The 19177-nt window shown below is 39.3% G+C and overlaps 1 protein-coding gene across 1 annotated transcript in view; it reads left to right on the top strand.

Moving 5' to 3' along the window:
* Window positions 1-463: 463 nt before the first annotated feature.
* Window positions 464-19177, top strand: part of CPVL (carboxypeptidase, vitellogenic like) — a gene marked incomplete at its 5' end in the record, with an annotated part of 77522 nt that continues 58808 nt past the window's right edge. Inside the window, 4 exons of the mRNA XM_008074013.1 lie at window positions 464-586; window positions 1011-1142; window positions 5965-6063; window positions 7906-8079. Of these exons, the coding sequence (XP_008072204.1) occupies window positions 464-586; window positions 1011-1142; window positions 5965-6063; window positions 7906-8079 (528 nt within the window). The remainder of the gene's footprint in view (window positions 587-1010; window positions 1143-5964; window positions 6064-7905; window positions 8080-19177) is intronic.

Consider the following 19177-nt stretch of genomic DNA (forward strand, 5'->3'; position numbering starts at 1 on the left):
ATTTTCCTTTTCCTCTTCTCCTATTTCTTTAATACATGGTGACTTCAAAATTTAAGTCATTTTAGATTTTAAAATCTTAATTTTGGACTTGAGATTTTTTCCCTGTACTACATCTTTGTATAGAACTTTCTGGTAAGCCTAATAGGGATGGCAGAATTGGTTCACTGGCCTATGTGGCTTTATTTTGGAAGGAAATGAGAACGTTCATTTATTGTATGTTTGCTTATCATCTTATTTTTTGTGCATCACATCTGTGTGTGTCACTTGGAGCTGCTTGGGATGACAAAAGATTTGAGAGACAGAGCTCTTTGCTATTGTAGCAATTATAATGTGAGGTTAAGAAGCAGATGGTACACCTCATATGGAAATATTGCTGCTTCATTGCTATTTGAATTAGCTTAAGTACATATAATTTTATTGGCCTCAATCTGTGATTGGCCATTTCAACATCTGACCTTCTCAGTCCTATGCAGGGAAGTACGTGCCAGCCATTGCCTACTACATCCATTCCCTCAACCCTGTGCAGGAGTTCGAGATCAACCTGAAAGGAATCGCCATCGGAGATGCATATTCTGATCCTGAGTCAGTAGGTGTCTCCTTTTTTCTTTCCATCTGGTCCCTTAAGGAGATTAAATTCTCTTTTATCAGATGGCAGGCTCCTCTTAAGAGGCCTAACTTGATAAAGGGAAATACCAGTTGATTATATGACTTAAATCTCCTAATGTTTACCAAATGTTTCAATGTGTCAACTTACTATGTCAGTCTACATTGACTGTCAGTGCAAGTATGTGTGTATTGTGCTGTTGGGTGTGTATGTTTGTGTGTTGTGTGTAAGTATATGTTTGTGTGTTTCGTGGTATGTGTGTGTGTGCGTGTGTATGTGTGTGTGTATCGTAGCTAATTCCAGCATGAGATTGAAAATTATAAAGAGCTACTTTGCCAAGCAAGTGGACTTCCCAAACTTTACTTTTTCTCCCTCTGTGGCATTTATGTGTCTCTTTTGTCCTCAGATTATAGGGGGCTATGCAGCTTTCCTATATGAAATTGGCTTGCTGGATGAGAAGCAGAAAAAGTACTTCCAGAAGCAGTGCAATGAATGCATACAGCACATCAGGGAGCAGCACTGGATTCAGGCCTTTGAAGTGAGTTCTGGGGCCCCATGCTGCCCTCCAGCAATTAAAACCATCTGAGGGGAGGGAGAGTCTGCAGACGCACCATGGTGCTCCAGCACTTTTTTTTTCTTCCTCTTCCTTTTTTTGTTAGAGAAGGTATATCTGTTGTGCTATCCAAGATTGGGAGGTGAGTTCAATGGGCCCATAATGAAGAAAAGAACTGTCTGTGTTTCTTTGAATTTACTTTGGCTGTATTTTAAACCTGAGGTCATCCTGGAGTGTTTATCTAACTGTGTATTTCATTAGCTGTTTTGATTTCTTTAAATGCTATGGAAGCCCTCGAGGCAGACCCTATCATATGGAAATCAGAAGAAAGGCGACTTAGGAAGTAGAGGCATATGCTTTGCCATATGCTCAAAACCACGTAGAAGGGTTATGTCCACAAACGGGGTTTCAGCTGGAGAAGTGACCACAGTGTGTAACAAATATCACATGACACAGGAACAAAGATTAGAAAGCAGAGTCATTTGAAACTTTTACGACGAGCTGTGCATATCTGTGAATATCACCACTTTACTCCCCTAAAATTAAACCTAAGAATCAATCATTATATTCTCCAACATTTGTTTTCTTTTTTTTTTTGGCTATTTAAAATATGAATATGCTAAATATTAGGATACAGGAAGTTGGGAAGTTTTGCCGATGCACACAGAGACCATGTGTAAACAATCTTCCTCAGGGGCTTTCTGCCACATTGATTACAGAGCCATCGTGTTTGACACATTAGTACATGAGGCACGGCCTGAACTTGGAGGACTTTAATCTGTTTGTTATTAGACACATATCATATAACAGTATACCTAACGTCATTATTGTTATTAGAGCAGAAGCCTGATATTAATAGTCTTCAGGGCATTGCAGATCAGCCAGTTCAGACCAAAACAAGAGACATATGAACTTGGAAAGAAGAGGGGATAACACAGTTACCCTATGTTTTACAAGTACCAGGACACTACCTGCAATCTCCCAAGACAGTGACTGCCCTTACAATGAGTTCTTGATAACAGCAAACTGAAAGACTTTGGAGCAAGGGAAGACCATAGCCACACTGCAGGACACTAAGAGCTTCTCCTTCCTGTGTCAGGTCACTAAATGTGACTGCAGAGGCTGAACTCAGAATTTCTTGTGCAATTGTAAACACAGAAGAAGAGGGGTTCTTATCAGAGACATATAAGATCATGCTTCAGGCTGGACACAGTGGCTCATGGTTGTAATCCCAGCACTTTGGGAAGCTGAGGTGAGAGGATTGCTCCAGGAGTTCCAAACCAGCCTGGGCAACATATTGAGACTTTATCTCTACAAAAAAATAAAATAAATAAGCCAGGCATGGTGGCATGTACCTGTAGTCCCAGCTACAAAACTGCAGTGAGACATGATTATGCCAGTGCACTCCAGACTGGGTAACAGAGTGATACCCCAGCTCAAAACAAACAAACAAGCAAGCAAGCAAACAAACAAAAACACACTTTAGCTTGCAATGGCAGCATCTTCTAGACTGGTTTTAGGATATCTGCAGGGGTAGTCAGAGATGGGAAAAAGGAGTAAAATGATACCAGGTTTTATGGGCATGAGCCCAATTTGCAAATGGAAGACATTTAATATGTTTGTAAAGAAGCACACAGGGACTAAGCAATGTCAAGAGCAAGAGCATTTAAGAGGCTCAAATGTATGCAGAAAACAGAAAGATGGCTGTGGTACTCGATGCAGCAGCCTAAATACCCACAGGATTAGTGATGCTGTTGAAACATTCAGGTATTTTATGTATTCAGAGATAATGAAAAGAAGACCCACGATGTTAAATCATGTCTTTCCCAAGCAGATTCATCAGAAAACCAAAAAAACACAACCACCAAAAACAAACAAAATCCATGAAGGTATGAAATATGTGTTTGACCATTGGTCCAATATCTTGAGTGGTGAGTTAAAACATAAAGACCTTGGCTTCTTCAAAGGAAATTAGACAAAAATGATACTTAGGACAGTAAACAACTGGTGGTTGAAATGTGTTTTAATGACTGCAAAGGAAGACTCCAAGAAATCCTGAAACCCAAGAGAATATAAATGTCAAAATCTCAAGCCTAAATGATGAAGACTGTTGGATGCTCTGACCCTTTAAAATGGTTTAGTTAAACAAAGAGAAGCAACTCAAAACTGGAAGGTACTTTAAAGATAGATCATCAACTATCCCCTTACACACACATACACACACACACACACACACACACTTTGCTGATGAGGATACTGAGGCCCAAAGGGGTACAATGAATTGCCAAAGGACACACAGAGAGGTTGTGGCAGGCCTAGGACTGGAATTGCTCCCTCTGATTCCCACCCCAGTAATTTTTCCATGGTAGTTTTCAGACATTCTATAAAACTCCTGGGACATCTTAGAGATTCTGCAACATGCAAAACGACTGAACTCTGGTCCTGTATTAGCTCCGTTTGCACAGTGATGTTTTTGGATCACAGAGTTCTCTTTGTGAAACAAGTTTTGACCAGAAACTGGTCTTGATTGCCACCTTATTTGTTTGACAGCACGATTTTTAACTCTTTTCTGAGAGCAAACTCATTCTTCAAGGTTGACTTTATATTCCCATTGGTGTTGAAGATAATTTATAACAATGACTTCCAAAAATGATGTATGCATTTAGGGCAACTGCCAGCCTGCGGTACCTCCTCCAGATGGGCAAATTAGAAAAAGTCAATTCCTCTGAGCTGACACAGTCCTGTGAGTTCCTCCACTGTGTGAAGGAAAAGGTAGTTGTTGCTACAGATGCAGCCCTGTGCCAGGGTATTCATCTCGACCAGCAGACCTTTGACTGGTTTCCTGCCCCTTTTTCCCTTAACCAGGCATCCCCATAGAGTACACAATCTGCACAACTAGATCCAGGGGCCCTGAGCAATGTTAGCATTGCTGAAGTACACTTACTACTCATCTCTACCAGCACTGCTTTCTAGAGTGACGGCCCTTTTGATTCTTGACTCCTCTCCACGTGACAATGCTAACTTGGATAAGTTAAGTTCCTTCATGTGTGAGAAAGAACATTAATCTAATAAAATAATGAGACTTTATATCAAATCCCAAAGCATGGCGAGAAGGCATTGACGACTAGGAAACACTACAGTCTGACTGCTGGGCAGCCAGTGTGCATGTGGATGAGTGGGCACATTCAAGAGTCATGGCCTAATCATCTCACCTCTGCCATTATTAGTGCGGTGTCCTTGGTGAATTACTTAACTTTTGTGTGTCTCTGTTTCTTGACCCATATTAGAAACCTAAACTTCTATTGGAGAGACTGTTTTTAAGATGTACTGAATTCATTTCTTAGAATCCTTCCATAAGAACCCCTTACAAGTTAGTACCATCATCAACAAACCCCTTATGTCTTCAGTCTCTTCTGTGACTATCCAGTTCATCTTGCTTTACCCAAACCCTGGCTCTCCGATGATGATGCCACGGCCCCTGCAGCCCTCTCAAGTGGGGACTGTTCTCTCTCTTACCTTTTCTGTACCACTTGGTTCATTGTGGCTTCTAGGTCACATGTACTCCCTTTTCCTAAAGCATTGAGCTTTGAGTCTCATGTCCCCAACATTTCTTACTGTAGCTGTCTACCACCCCGGCTGTTCCTTCTCATTCTCTGAATAGTTGAGCTCCTGCCTCACTGTTCCCTTCTCCAGTATTTCTCTTGCCCTCATTTCTGGTGACTGGGATCCACAGTGATAATCCTTTTAAGAAGCGGCCCCTCAGTGTCTTAGCCTCCTCTTGTTCAGCCATCTTGTTCTCTTCCTCATCTAATCTGCTCATTTCATTATCCAAAAAAAGCCGGCAACCAATCCACAATCTCACATCAAGCATTTTTTTTCGAACTACTACCTCCTATTCTTCTAGTTTCCTTCTGTTGATATACCAGCCTCACAGTCCTGCAACCCCATGACTTTCATTTCATTGATCCTCTTACCTCTTCACTACCTCTAACCCCCTCAAGTCTCCATTTCTCTAATTACTCAACTTCAACCCAAGGTTGGTCATTCCATACACACCTAAACCTTAAGCTTCTTTCACACTTCCCCCTACTCCATTAACTGAACCCCAGTCCGGTCTCAATCTGCCTCTCTGCCCTGCTATGCCTGTCTCTGTGCAGCTGACCATGGCTGGAGGAAAGCACACAACTGAGTTGCATTTGTCAGAAGTTCAAAGGTAACTTCCACCAGCTCTGGGCACCTACATCTAAGCCATATCCTCTGTTCTCCCTGCTGTACTCTGGATGACCGGTCCAGGAGCCATGTTAAGGCACCCTTCTCATAAGGCTCACTCCCACAGGCAAGGTCTTTGTGCTCGTTGTAACCTCTGCCTGGAATGTTCTTTCCTTAGGTGTCTGTATGACTCACTTCTTCCCTTCCAACACATCTTTACTCAAATATCATCTTCTAAGTGAGACCTCCATAGATTCCTCTCTACAGGGTCTCATAGGCACCCATGACACTTCCTACTCCTCTTCTTTGGTTTCCTCCTTATTATTCCCTAACATCCTGGAGAGCTTATCACTCTCTGTAATATGACATATTTTATCTATTGTTCCCCTCTAGACTATAAGCTTCAGGGGGAGGGACTTTTGGTCTGTCTTGTTCGCTGCTGTTTCAACAATGCCAGGACAGTGTCCGGCACAGAGACACTGTGCAGTATGTGGTCGTTGAATGAAACAATATGGGAATGAAAAAGTTATTGACTAAATGAAATGGCATTTTTACCTGCCCTCACGATTTCCTTCTCTCTTTCTCTCTTTCCACCTAGATACTGGATAAACTACTAGATGGCGACTTAACAAGTGATCCTTCTTACTTCCAGAATGTTACAGGATGTACTAATTACTATAACATTTTACAGTGCATGGTAAATGACAACATTTTAAAAACCATAATAATGTGTGCTTAAAACTTCTACCAAAACCAAACTTCCTTTAATTGGGGACATATTATAGCTGACTTCATACTAAATCAATATGTCCAAACTATATTGCATTATTTGGTTACTAACCTATAGGGTTTTAGTTCTCACCAGTATTTAATACATCATAATCTGATCATTGAGAATGTGTGATGTTTCACATAACGCAGAACAATTTAACATAACTTCCCCCCAATAGAGCTTGTTATATAGAGGCTCTTTTGTGAAGGAAACAGGCTGGAACTGGAGTTCTGGGTGTCAGGTCCCAGAACTTCAAATTCGTTTATGAGTCTCTTGAAAATGCTCACATTCTTTGTTCTGTACTTAAGACAGCTTGGATAATCAAAACTGCTAAAGCCTTTATGAAAATATTTGCTTTGTCTTACTTTTAACTTTAAGATGTTTAGTGCATTTAGTATGGCTCTTACTTCAAGTCCTCTGGAATATTTCTCAAACTATTCAAGTAGTTTCTTTCATAAAAGTAGGCGAAAGTTGATGTATTTTGTGTAGAATTAATCAAATAAAAGAAAGGGAGCCAAAGTGGGGTTCTAGATTTGTATAATCTTTTTTCTGGTGCATACAATATTGCATTCTGGTTTTGAAATTGCTTTATTTATAAGCTAGCTTGTAGATAAAATATAAAGTTAATTTCAGTAGAATTAGCCAATGTTGTAATTTTGGTTTAGATTCCACGGAGAGAGAAACATATGGTAGACAAGAGGAAAACAAAATTTGTGATTAAATGTTTTTTTCTTTGCAAAGTAATATATTCACAGTTAGCCAAAATTGTTGACAAAGCACAAAATTGCCAAACTCAAACCCTAACAGTATTTTATCCTTTTATAGCATAAAATTTTTTAAAACACTTACTCCTTTTTTTGAAAAATGTAATGACTATTACAGAGCCTTCAATGCATTTTTTAAAGAATAAAATAAGAATGATGGGCAACTTTTCTTTTGACTTATGTCCTTCATAGAGTATCATCTGTTTTTACATTTGACATATTTTCCACCTTAAATTATAGTCAGCTGATTCTGTGTGTATGTGGTTTTAATAAATAGCAGAATTTGGGGAATAAATTCTTGGCTTTTAATCTACCATGCCACCTTCCTGGTTTCTTGTGATCCATTTGGCCTTTTTAAGAGCCATAGAGGCCAGGCGCGGTGACTCAAGCCTATAATCCCAGCACTTAGGGAGGCCAAGGTGAGAGAATTGCCTGAACTCAGGGGTTCGAAACCAGCCTGGGCAACTTGGTGGGACTTCATCTCTACAATTAAAAAAAATAAAAATAAAAATAAGTTGGGTGTGGTAGTTTGCACCTGTATTTCCAGCTGCTTGGAGGGATCACCTTAGCCTAGCAGGCTGAGGCTGTAGTGGCATGAGCATGCCACTACACTTCAGCCTGGGTGACAGAGACTCCAACTCAAAAAAAAAAAGAGCCATTGACAAGTAGCAAGTGGACTTTGATGATCTCACCTCTTTTGTGTCTCCTATCTTTGCCTCTGGTGGCATTGTTGAGATTACAGATTGCAAAACATTATTTGTTTTTATTCTTGTATTTGCTCCAAGAGTATCAGATCATGTAGATTTGTTGTTAGGAAAAAAATTCCACTGAAATTACCTCAAAATCTCCAAGTTAAAATTTCAAGAGTGGTGACAAATGAATAGTTAGGTCACATTTTGCTCATTGCATAATAATATGTTATGAGAAATTCAGTTTTTCTCAGTGTGCTGTTCCTGCCACTCAATCACATTTCTAATGTCGTCTGGTTACATCCTTCTGCCAGGAACCTGAGGACCAAACTTACTACATGAAATTTTTGTCACTGCCAGAAGTGAGACAGGCCATCCACGTGGGAAACCGGACTTTTAATGATGGTGCTGTAGTTGAAAAGTACTTGAGAGAAGATACGGTAAAGTCCGTTAAGCCATGGTTAACGGAAATCATGAATAATTATAAGGTAAGAGAGCCTCTACATTTACTGTCTATTTTAGGAACTTTTCAGACTATCCAGAATAGAGGCAACTTTTTTTTTCAAGTCAGGGTCTTACTCTGTCACCTAGGCCAGTATGCAGTGTCACGATCACAGCTCAGCACAGCCTTGACCTCCTAAACACAGGCAACCCTTCCACCTCAGTCTCTCAAGTGCTGGGACTACAGGCGTGTGCCTGGATAATTTTTTGATTTTTTTGTAGAGATGCAGTTTCACTATGTTGCCTAGGCTGGTCGGCAACTGCTGGGCTCAAGCAATCCTCTTGCCTTGGCCTCTCAAAGTGTTGGGATTACAGGCATGAGCCACAGCACCCAGCAGACTTGCTTTTATTTGTAATTTGACTACTGCCATTTTTATTTTTGTTACTTTTGCAAATGTTCACAAACATAAATGACATTCCCTTCTTTGTTTGATTTCTTTGAATTAAAATGTTTCCTTTTTTCTCTTAATTAAGCTACTTTCCCCTGATTGTTCTTTAAAATGAAATTCCCTTTGGCACAGGCCACCTCTCATCCTTTCTTGAGAATAGAAGGATGGCAGAGCCAAAAAGATGACTGGTCTTATGTAAGAGCCACATTTTTCTTATTTGTTACTTTATAGTATGTATCCCAATGACGTCAGGAATAAATGAAATCAACTGGTTGTTTCAAAAATGAGTTTTGTCTAATAATTGTATTCATTTTCTTGGGTCAGTCACAGTTTTCTCAGTCCCTTTCATTTTATTTTATTTATTTATTTTGTGGAGACGACATCTCACCATGTTGCCTAGGCTGGTCTTAAACTCCTGGACTTAAGCAATCCTCCCGCTTTGGCCTCTCAAAGTGCTGAGATTACAGGCATGAGCCACTGTGCGTGACCTTCAGTCCCAGCTTTTTTTTTTTAATTTTTAATTTTAAAGATGTGGGGTACAATTCAGGGTTAGGTATGCACAGTTTCAGTTTTAAAGCCAAACACAGTGCTGGGCCATCAAGTTGAAATGATCCCTGTTTTGAGGTGTGTCGAGTCAAGCCCTGTGTTGTGTGGTTGAAATGTTCTGCCTGATATGACACTGGCGGTACCAATGGAAAATGACGTCACAGAAAAGGAACCCCGAAGTTTCAGGCAAAGGAGCCATGGGCCCTAGAGTCTCACTGTCGGGGAGGACACCAAGAGCAAGTGACAAGGGAAAAACCAGCCTGTGTATTATTTCTTTTTTGATACTATGCTCTCAACTCCTCCTTCGATCCTCTTGGGCTGTTATCATTTGTCCTAGGGATGAATCCAGGGGGCAACTCTGAAGACTATGTATACAAATGAAAGAGGAGACCACCACCCAGGGAATCCATTTCCTTTCTCTGTCCTGGCAACACAAAGGTAGTTTTTGGGATGAACAAGAAACAGGGCAGTTAGGGAGCCCATGGGGACTTCTGAATGAATTAGAAAAAAGGAATTCTCTTCTCAAGACATTTTATTTCTATCTATCAGAAATTGTTCTAATAAATTGCTTTAGTTAAAATCAGACTCTTTGCTGCCATTTGTTAGCATGAAGGAATATGCATTTCTACAATGTCTACTTTAGGAATGGTGTCCCCTAGGGTTATTCAGTGCACAACCTGTGATACTATCCAGGGAGTCCCTGACCAATGCACCCTTACTAGACTGTGTTTCATAATATGTCAGACCTGAAGGACCATTTTCTGGTCCTGCTCCCGGTACACAGGGTTTGACATGTAACCCTTGTTGAAAATAATCTGAGATAACTGGCATGCCAAGTCTGCAAATGCATTGTAAACCTGCAAAACTTGATGAAATACTTTCTAGGAAGGAAGGGGACTAACTAGCTCTCGCCAGCATTCTAACCATCCTTGTGTTTGAGTCTGTCAAGGACGTGTAGTGGCCATCAGGACTTGCCTGCTCGTTGCTATCTCAGAGAAGGCAAGCCCTTTAGATAGTGCTGCTGTGTGTCTTCTTCTCTGAACTGTCAGAGTTCACTGTCTCTAGCCTTAGTACCCAGTGCTGCCATTATGGGCTGATGTCAGTCTGATACCTGTACATACACCAGCCTAGAGCAGATGTCAGTAATGAATGAATGAATGAATGGAGTAAAAAATTAGTGCGCATCAAAAATATATTTAGAAGCCTTTCCATAACTCATTAGTCACTTGTTATCCACAAATTTATTAAACCAAAAAGAGCTTAGGGCTGGGTGATTCTAGACTAGAGGTGATACTGCATTTTGATAGTTAAATGTCTCCATCCTTGTTCCCAGGTATTCTAAAGCTACTGATAGGAATGAATTGCAGTGAAATCAGAATATAATATTTTCTAAACTTTTCAACTCTGGCAGTTACCAGAAAAAGAGAAGAGTTCAGTGGTATAGATAAACTATGTTTTAATAAAGAAAGAGAACAAAATATTCAGCCAATCAGAATGCAAACTAAAAAGTGGCTGCAGCTGAAACAGACTGCATGTCCGTTGACACAGCTGGCCTAGTCCTCAGGGCAGTGATTATCTTTGGCTTGTCTGTCAATGATGGTTAACCCCAATGTGTGTGTAATGGAATCAGAGCAACCCAGGTTGGTTTAAAACATAGTACACTTAAAGTTGTATTTATGAAAGATTCAGTACTAATTTGTCATAGAAAATAGTGCATCTGGTTTATATTCATAAGAACACAGAAGTCTTTTTCCAGTACTGGATACATATTGGCCAATGTGGAGCATCTCTGATGGGCCAAGGAAGACCTTCATGGGTTTCTGGGATTATGTTTAAATGTAGTTTCTGTGTAAACATTAGTTTTTGTGTAAACTACATTAGGTTCTATGTAAACTACATGAAAACATAATCCTTGTCATATAGCATTATACAGGAGATGCATACTTAATTTTCTTCTCAGTAACTTCAGATGCTTGGGTGGTAAATTGAAATATCATATTGGAATTTTCCAAAATAACTGGAATTAGAAATCAATCTGTTGGTCTGTTTGAACTCTTCATGATTAAGTTAGGCCAAAATACTATCAGGGCTTTTAGTAGTCAGTGCATAATAGACCATAGTGTCATGAACATGTTCTTAAGTCAGACATTGTGAATTTGAGTTCTGGTTCCATCGTACACCAACTGTGCTCCTTTTGGGGAAGACATTTAAACTCTCTGCGTGTTATCTTCCTTGTCTATAAAATGGGGATTAAGCTGGGCTCGGTGGCTCAGCCTGTAATCCCGTGCCTTTGGGAGACTGAGGTGAGTGGATGGCCTGAGCCCGCGGGTTCAAGACCCGCCTGGGCAGCGAGACCTCATCTCTACAATAAATCAAAAAATCAGCCGGGCGTGGTAGCGCATGCCTGTAATTCCGGCTACTTGGAAGGCTGAGGCGGAAGGATGGCCGGAGCCCAGCAGGTCGAGGCTGCGGTGGCCGGGAGCGGCCACTGCACTCCAGTCTGGGTGACAGAGTGAGACTCCAACTCAAAAAAACAAAAAAATGGGGATTAAAATAGTATTTATGTGTGAGTTCTCATGAAGTTTAAATGAGGTTATGTAAGTAAAACTCTTAGAACAGTATCTAGAGGTTAGAAAGTACTTTTAAGCAAAAATGTTCAACAAGTTTTGGTAAAAGTCTCCAAGATCATACAAAAGTTACACGAAGCCCTGGAAAACACAAAAATAAAACAGACTTGACAGACTTCCAGTTTCTAGTCTGGCATGTAGGGAACCTAGACATTGCTACTCCATCCTAACAACAGTAAGTAGCTAAACAAACTCTTTTCAGATCTGTGCGAGAAATGAGGTCACAGGACAAACTGCGCCCTCCCAAATTGGAGCGACAGACAGGTTAATATAGAGTCATAACTTATGAGAGCAGAAACCTATGAGTAGAACTCTTCATGGAAATAAATTCCAGGGTAGGAAAAACTGCACTGTAAGTGAACGTGTCTGAGAGTTAAAAATTTCAGGGATCCAGTCATAGGGGGGCCTCCACACTTTCATGAATTTTACCTCCAGAGCTTAACATGGTTCTTACAGTGAATATTGAAGAAAAATCCCCTCATGCTTCCAGCAGGGGGAAGGGAAACACAGCCAAACATTTTGTTTATCTTAGCAAGACCTGCCATTTAGGGAAGCTGTTTCACCAGAGTCTACCTGCTGGAGTTTAATCAGAGCCTAACCAACTCAAGGCAGGGAAATGCCCAATGCCAGCCCTCTCTAGCCATCCTATTCTACCTAAGGGTGGAAGGACAACCAAGAAGCACTGGTGAAGTTCAGGCTCACTGTTGAGGGGCACAGCCCTTAAAAGGCTGAGACCTAATGATAGGACTATACTTCCCCACTTTCCTACGCCCCACACCTTACCACCATATTACTAAAGGACTTTGTACTGCCTTTCACCCAGTACATTGTGTCCTCCTTTCAACAAAAAATGACAAGGCATACTAAAAGGCAAAAGAACAGTTTGAAGAAACTGAACAAGCATCAGAACCAGACTCTGCCGTGCGGAGTCAGATATGGCAGAAATATTGGAATTATCAGACCAGGAATTTTTTTTTTTTTTTTTTTTTTTGAGTTGGAGTCTCACTCTGTCACCCAGACTGGAGTACAGTGGGCGGCTCCCGGCCACCACAGCCTCAACCTGCTGGGCTCCGGTGATCCTTTCCCCTCAGCCTTCCAAGTAGCTGGAACTACAGGCGCACGCTACCACGTCCGGCTAATTTTTTAAATTTATTGTAGAGATGAGGTCTCACCAAGTTGCCCGGGCAGGTCTCGAACCCGCGGGCTCAGACAGTTCACTCACCTCAGCCTCCCAAGGCGTGGGATTACAGGCTGAGCCACCGAGCCCGGTTAGACCAGGAATTTTTTATTGTGTGTATTTAAAGTATACAACATAATGTTATGAGATATATATGTATATATCTCTCATACTGTATGTGTGTGTGTGTATATATAAATATATAGTGTAAGATGATATCTATGGTAAGCCAAATTAACATATCTATCATTTCACATCTTTACCTCTACCCCTCTGCCAAGAGCAGTTATAATCTACTCATTTAACAAAAAAATCCCGAACGTGATACACTGTTATTAACTATAGTCCCCATGCTACACATTGGATCTTTAGAGTTGTTTGTCCTACATATCTGCTTCTTTGTATCTTTTGACCTACAACTCCCCATTTCTTGCTTCCTACTCCCTGCCCCTGGTATCTACTGTTTTATTCTCTATCTCTGTATATTTGACCTTTTATTTTTTAATCTTCCACATGTAAGTGAGGTCATGCAATATTATTGTTTCTTTGTCCAGCTTATTTCACTTAGCATAATGTCCTTCAGTTTCATCCATGTTGCCAGTGGCAGGATCTACTTCTTTTTAAAGGCTGAATAATATTCAACTGTGTGTGTGAATAATATACACAAACACACACATACACACCCCACAGTTTCTTTATCCATTATTTATTGAGAGACACCTAGGCTTCCATATCTTGGCTACTGCAAATAATACTACAATGAATATGGGATATAGATATCTTTACAAGGTAGTGATTTCATTTCTTTTGGTTGTATACCCAGGAAAATGATTTCTGGGTCATATGGTAGTTTTATTTTTAATTTTTTAAGGAACTTCCATACTGTTTTCTGAATGGTTACATTAATATGCAATCCCATCAACAGTGTTTAGCCATGTTCCTTTTTTCCACACCGTCACCAACATTTGCTACCTCTTGTCTTTTTTATACTAGCTATCCTAACAAGTATGAGGTGGTTTTGATTTGCAGTTCCCTAATGATTAGTAACATTGAGTGTCTTGTCATACATCTGTTATTCATTTTTATGTCTTTTTTTTTGAGAAATATCTGTTCAGTTCCTTTGTCCATTTTTCATCGAGTTATGTTTTCTTGATATTGTGAGTTGCATGAGTTCTTTATAAATTTTGGATAACTTCTTATCAGATATATAGTGTGCAAATATTTTTCCCAATCTGTAGGTTGCCATTTCATTTTATTGATTGTTTCCTTTGCTGTGCAGAAGCTTTTCAGTTTAACGTAGTCCTGTTGATTTATTTTTGCTTTTGTATCCTGAACTTTTGGAGTATCAAAAAAATCATTGCCAAGGACAGTGTTCAAAAGCTTTTCCCCCATGTTTCCTTCTAGGAGTTTATGGTTTCAGGTTTTATATTTATGTCTTTTATCCATTTTGAGTTGTTTTTTGTGTACATGTAAGATAAGGGCACATTACAGTTTTTTGGAGTTTTTTTGCATGTGGAAGTCCAGTTTACCCTGTATTTACTGAAGAGGCTATGTTTTTCTCATTGTGTCCTCTTGTTGCCCTTCTGGAAGTTTAGTTAACTGTATGTATTTGGGTTTATTTCTGGGCTCTCTATTCTGTTCCACTGGTCTATTTGTCTGTTTTTATGCCAGTACCATACTGTTTTGCTTACTATAGTTTTATAATATAATTTCAAATCAGGAAGTGTGATGCTTTCAATTTTGTTTTTCCGTCTCAGAATTGCTTTAGCTTTTTTTTTTTTTTTTTTGAGTTGGCACCTCACTCCATCGCCCAGGCTGGAGTGCAGTGGCACGTCACAGCTACCCCAGTGTTGACCTGCTGGGCTCCAGCAAGCCTTCTGACTCAGCCTTCAAAATAGCCAGAACTACTGGCTAATTTTTTATTTATTGTAGAGACAAGGTCTTGCCAAGTTGCCCAGGCTGGTCTTGAACCCATAGGCTTAGGCAATCCACTTGCCTGAGGCTCCCAAAGTGCTGGGATTACAGGTGCTTTAGCTATTAAGGTATTTTATAGTTCCATACAAATTTAAAGATTTTTTTCCCTGTTTTTGTAAAGAATGTCACTAGATTTTGGTAGGGATTGTGTTGAATCTGTATACTGCTTTCAGTAGAATAATCATCTTAACAATATTAATTCTTCCAATCCATGTGCATAAAATCAGTCCACTTATTTGTATCTTCTTCAATTTCTTTAATCAATGTTTGATAATTTTTGGTGTGTAAGTATTTTACCTTCTAGGATAAATTTATTTCTAAGTGTTTTGTTTTATTTCTTAATTAATTTTCCTTTTTTTGTAGAGACATGGTCTTTTTATGTTGCTCACGCTGGTCTTGAACCCTTGGCCTCAAGTGATCCTCCCACTTTGGCCTCCCAAAGTGCTGGTATTACAGGCATGAACTACTGTGCCTGGCTCTAGTATCTTATTTTTTGATGACATCATAAATGAGATTATATACTTGATTTCCTTTTTCAGGTAGGCTATTTGTGTATAGGAATGTCACAAACTTTTGTATGCTGATTTTGTATCATACAACTTTAGTGAATTCATTTTCTAGTTTTTTGGTGGAGTCTTTGAGAGTTTCCTACATATAGAATCATGTCATCTGTGAATAGAGATAATTTTACTTCCTCATTTCACATTTGGACATGCTTTACTTCTTTTTGTTGTATAATTGATCTAGATAGTACTTCCAGTACTATGTTGAATACAATCGGTAAGATTTTGCTTTGTACCAGATCTTATAAGAAAAAGTTTCTGGTTCTCCTCATTGATTATGTCAGCTGTGGATTTTTTCAAATGGCCTTTATTATGTTGAGAAACTTTTCTTCTTTACCTAAACTGTTGAGTTGTTATCAAGAAAGGGTATTGAATTTTGTTGAATACTTTTTCCATGTCATTTGAAATAATCATGTTGTTTTGTCTTTAAATTTGTTAATATGATGTATCACATTGATAAATTTGCATATGTTAAACCAGCCCTGCATACCAGGAATAAATCTCACTTGATCATGCTGTGTAATATTTTTGATGTGTCATTGAATTTGGCTTGCTAATATTTTATTGATAATTTTTGCATCAATGTTTGTCAAGGATATTGTCCTACCGTTTTCTTTTCTTGTGATGTCTTTGGCTTATGCATCATGGTAATAGTGACCAAAGTAATAAAAATAAACTATGATTAATATGCTTAAGACTTTGATGGAAAAAAATTGACAGTATGCAAGAACAGATGGATAATAAAAGCAGATACATGGAAATTATAAGAATCAAAAGGAAATGTGAGAGATCAAAAACACTGTAATGGAAATGAAGAATGCCTTTGACGGGCTCACAGGTGAGGAAGGAGCCTCTTAGCATGAGAATATGACACATAGAAACTTCCAAAGCTGAAAAGTGAAGAGAACAAAGACTGACAAAGAGAAAACCAAGAGCTGTGGGGCAACTGCAAAACATGCTGCAAACACATCATGGGAATACCAGAATAAGAAGAGAGAGAGGGACAGATGTAATATTTAAAGCAATAATGATTGAGAACTTTCCCATTTGATGCCAGACACCAAAACACAGATCCAAGAATCTCAGAAAACACCAAGCAGGATAAATTCCAATACAAAACAAAAAAATTAGGCAAGTTGTATGGAAACTTCAAAAAATCAAAGATAATAGGAAAAATATCTTTAATGAAACCGGGCTCGGTGGCTCAGTCTGTAATCCCGTGCCTTGGAAGGCTGAGGTGAGTGAATTGCCTGAGCCCGCGGATTCGAGACCCGCCTGGGCAAATTGGTGAGACCTCATCTCTACAATAAATCAAAAAAATCAGCCGGGCGTGGTAGCGCACGCCTGTAGTTCCAGCCACTTGGAAAGCTGAGGCGGAAGAATCGCTGGAACCCAGCAGGTCGAGGCTGCGGTGGCCAGGAGCGGCCACTGCACTCCAGTCTGGGCGACAGAGTGAGACTCCAACTCAAAAAAAAAAAAGAAGTCAGGGAGAAGGGAATAATTTACCTATAGAAAAACAAAGATAAGAATTATATCCAACGTGTCTTTAGAAACCATGAAAGCAAAAAGAGAATACAGCAAAATATTTAAAGTGTTGAGGAAAATAATCCCACCCTGCAAAATTATTCTTTGAAAATGAAACAGAAATAAAGACTTTTTAAGACAAACAAAAATTGAGGAAATGTGTTGCTAGTAGATCTATTTTGTAAGAAATGTTAAAACAAGTGTTTCAGAGAGAAGGAAAATGATATAGGTCAGAAGTTCATATGTACAAAAAGAAAGAAGGGCATTGGATGAAGATTAAATGAAGATGACATGATTGTCTACATAGAAAACCTCAAAGAATAAACAACCTCCCCCGAAATTAGTAAGTGATTACTCATAGCAAGGTTGCAGGATATAAGGTTAATATACAAAAATTAATCAATTTCCTACATACCCCAATATATAAGTAGAGTTTAAAATTAAAACACAAGCCAGGCTCGGTGGCTCAGCCTGTAATCCTGCACCTTGGGAGGCTGAGGTGAGTGGATTGCCTGAGCCTGTGGGTTCGAGACCCGCCTGGGCAACTTGGTGAGACCTCATCTCTACAAGAAATCAAAAAATTAGCCAGGCGTGGTAGTGCGTGCCTGTAGTTCCAGCTACTTGGAAGGCTGAGGCGGAAGGATCGCCGGAGCCCAGCAGGTCAAGTCTGGGCAACGGAGTGAGACTCCAACTCAAAAATAAATAAATTAATTTAATTTAATTTAATTTAATTAAAACACAGTACTGTACACATTAGCACCTCCCCCAAAATGAAATACTTAGGTATAAATCTAACAAAATATGTGCAGGATCCAAATGAGAAAAGCTACAAAATTCTTTTAGAAGATATTAGAGAAAAAATAGATATTTTGTGTTCGTGTAGAGGAAGTCTCAATATTGTCAAGATGTTAGTTCTTCTCAACTTGATCCATAGACTCGATACAATCCCAATCAAAATCTCAGCAAGTTATTTTATGGATATGGACAGACTGATTCTAAAATTTATATGCAGAGGCAAAGGACCCAGAATAACCAACACAATATTGAAGAAGAGGAACAAAGCTGGAGGACTGACTTACTGTAAAGCGACAGTAACCAAGACAGTGTGGTATCAGCAAAAGAATAGACAAATCAATGGAATGTAATAGAGAGACCAGAAATAGTCCCACATAAATATAGTCAACTGATCTTTGATGAAAGAGCAAAGGCAATACAATGGAGAAAAAAGTCTTTTCAACAAACAGTGCTGGACATTCACTAGATCTTATACTTCTCAAAAATGATTTCAGAATGGATTATAGACCTAAAAATGTAAAAAAAAAGAAAAAAAAGATAATAGACAGTAACTTAAAAGAGAACCTAAATGACCTTGGGCATAGTGATGACTTTTTAGATACAGCGCTAAAGGACCATTTGTGAAAGAAATAATTGAGAAACTGGACATTACTAAAATTAATAACTTCTGTTCTATAAAAGACAATGTCAAGAGAATGAGAAAATAAGCCATAGACTGATAGAAAATATTTGCAAGAGACACATCTAAAAACAGACTGTTAACCAAAATATACAAAGAACTCTTACAAATTAACAATAAGAAAATGAGTAACCCAATTTAAAAATGTACAAAAGACTTGGGCACCTCACCAACAAAAATATACAGATGGCAAGTAAGCATATAAAAAGATGCTCAGCATCATATATCATTAGGGTATTATAAATTAAAACCATGACATCCCTCTACCACATATATTAGAATGGCCAAATCGCAAACACTGACAACAGCAAATGCTGACAAGGATGTGGAGCAAAAGGAACCTTCATTTTGTAGGAATACAAAATGGTGTTAGGTGATTTTTTTTATTCATTGCTGAATACCACTATGGTCACCTTCGAAGTATTCCCTTTGAGAAGCTATGCATTGATGCCAGTGCCTAGTCCAGTCATCAAACCAATTTTGGAACTATTTTTCTGGAATGGCCATCAGAGCTGTTGTTACTCGTTGAGGTCTGTCAATTAAGTTCGCAGACTTAACACTGTGCACTTATGTTGGCAGCACTGTACAGATAACTGTACACCCTCCCTACTCACCTGATCTGGCCCCCAATAACTTTTTTCTTTACTGTAAGATAAAGGAAATATTGAAAGGAAGACATAAGCCGGGCTCAGTGGCTCAGCCTGGGAGGCTGAGGTGAGTGGATTGCCTGAGACCGGGGGTTCGAGACCCACCTGGGCAACTTGGCGAGACCTCATCTCTACAATAAATAAAAAAATCAACCGGGCATGGT

This window comes from Carlito syrichta, unplaced genomic scaffold (assembly GCF_000164805.1).
Source record: "Carlito syrichta isolate Samal-C Ts95f unplaced genomic scaffold, Tarsius_syrichta-2.0.1 Scaffold316271, whole genome shotgun sequence".
Classification (NCBI taxonomy): Eukaryota; Metazoa; Chordata; class Mammalia; order Primates; family Tarsiidae; genus Carlito; species Carlito syrichta.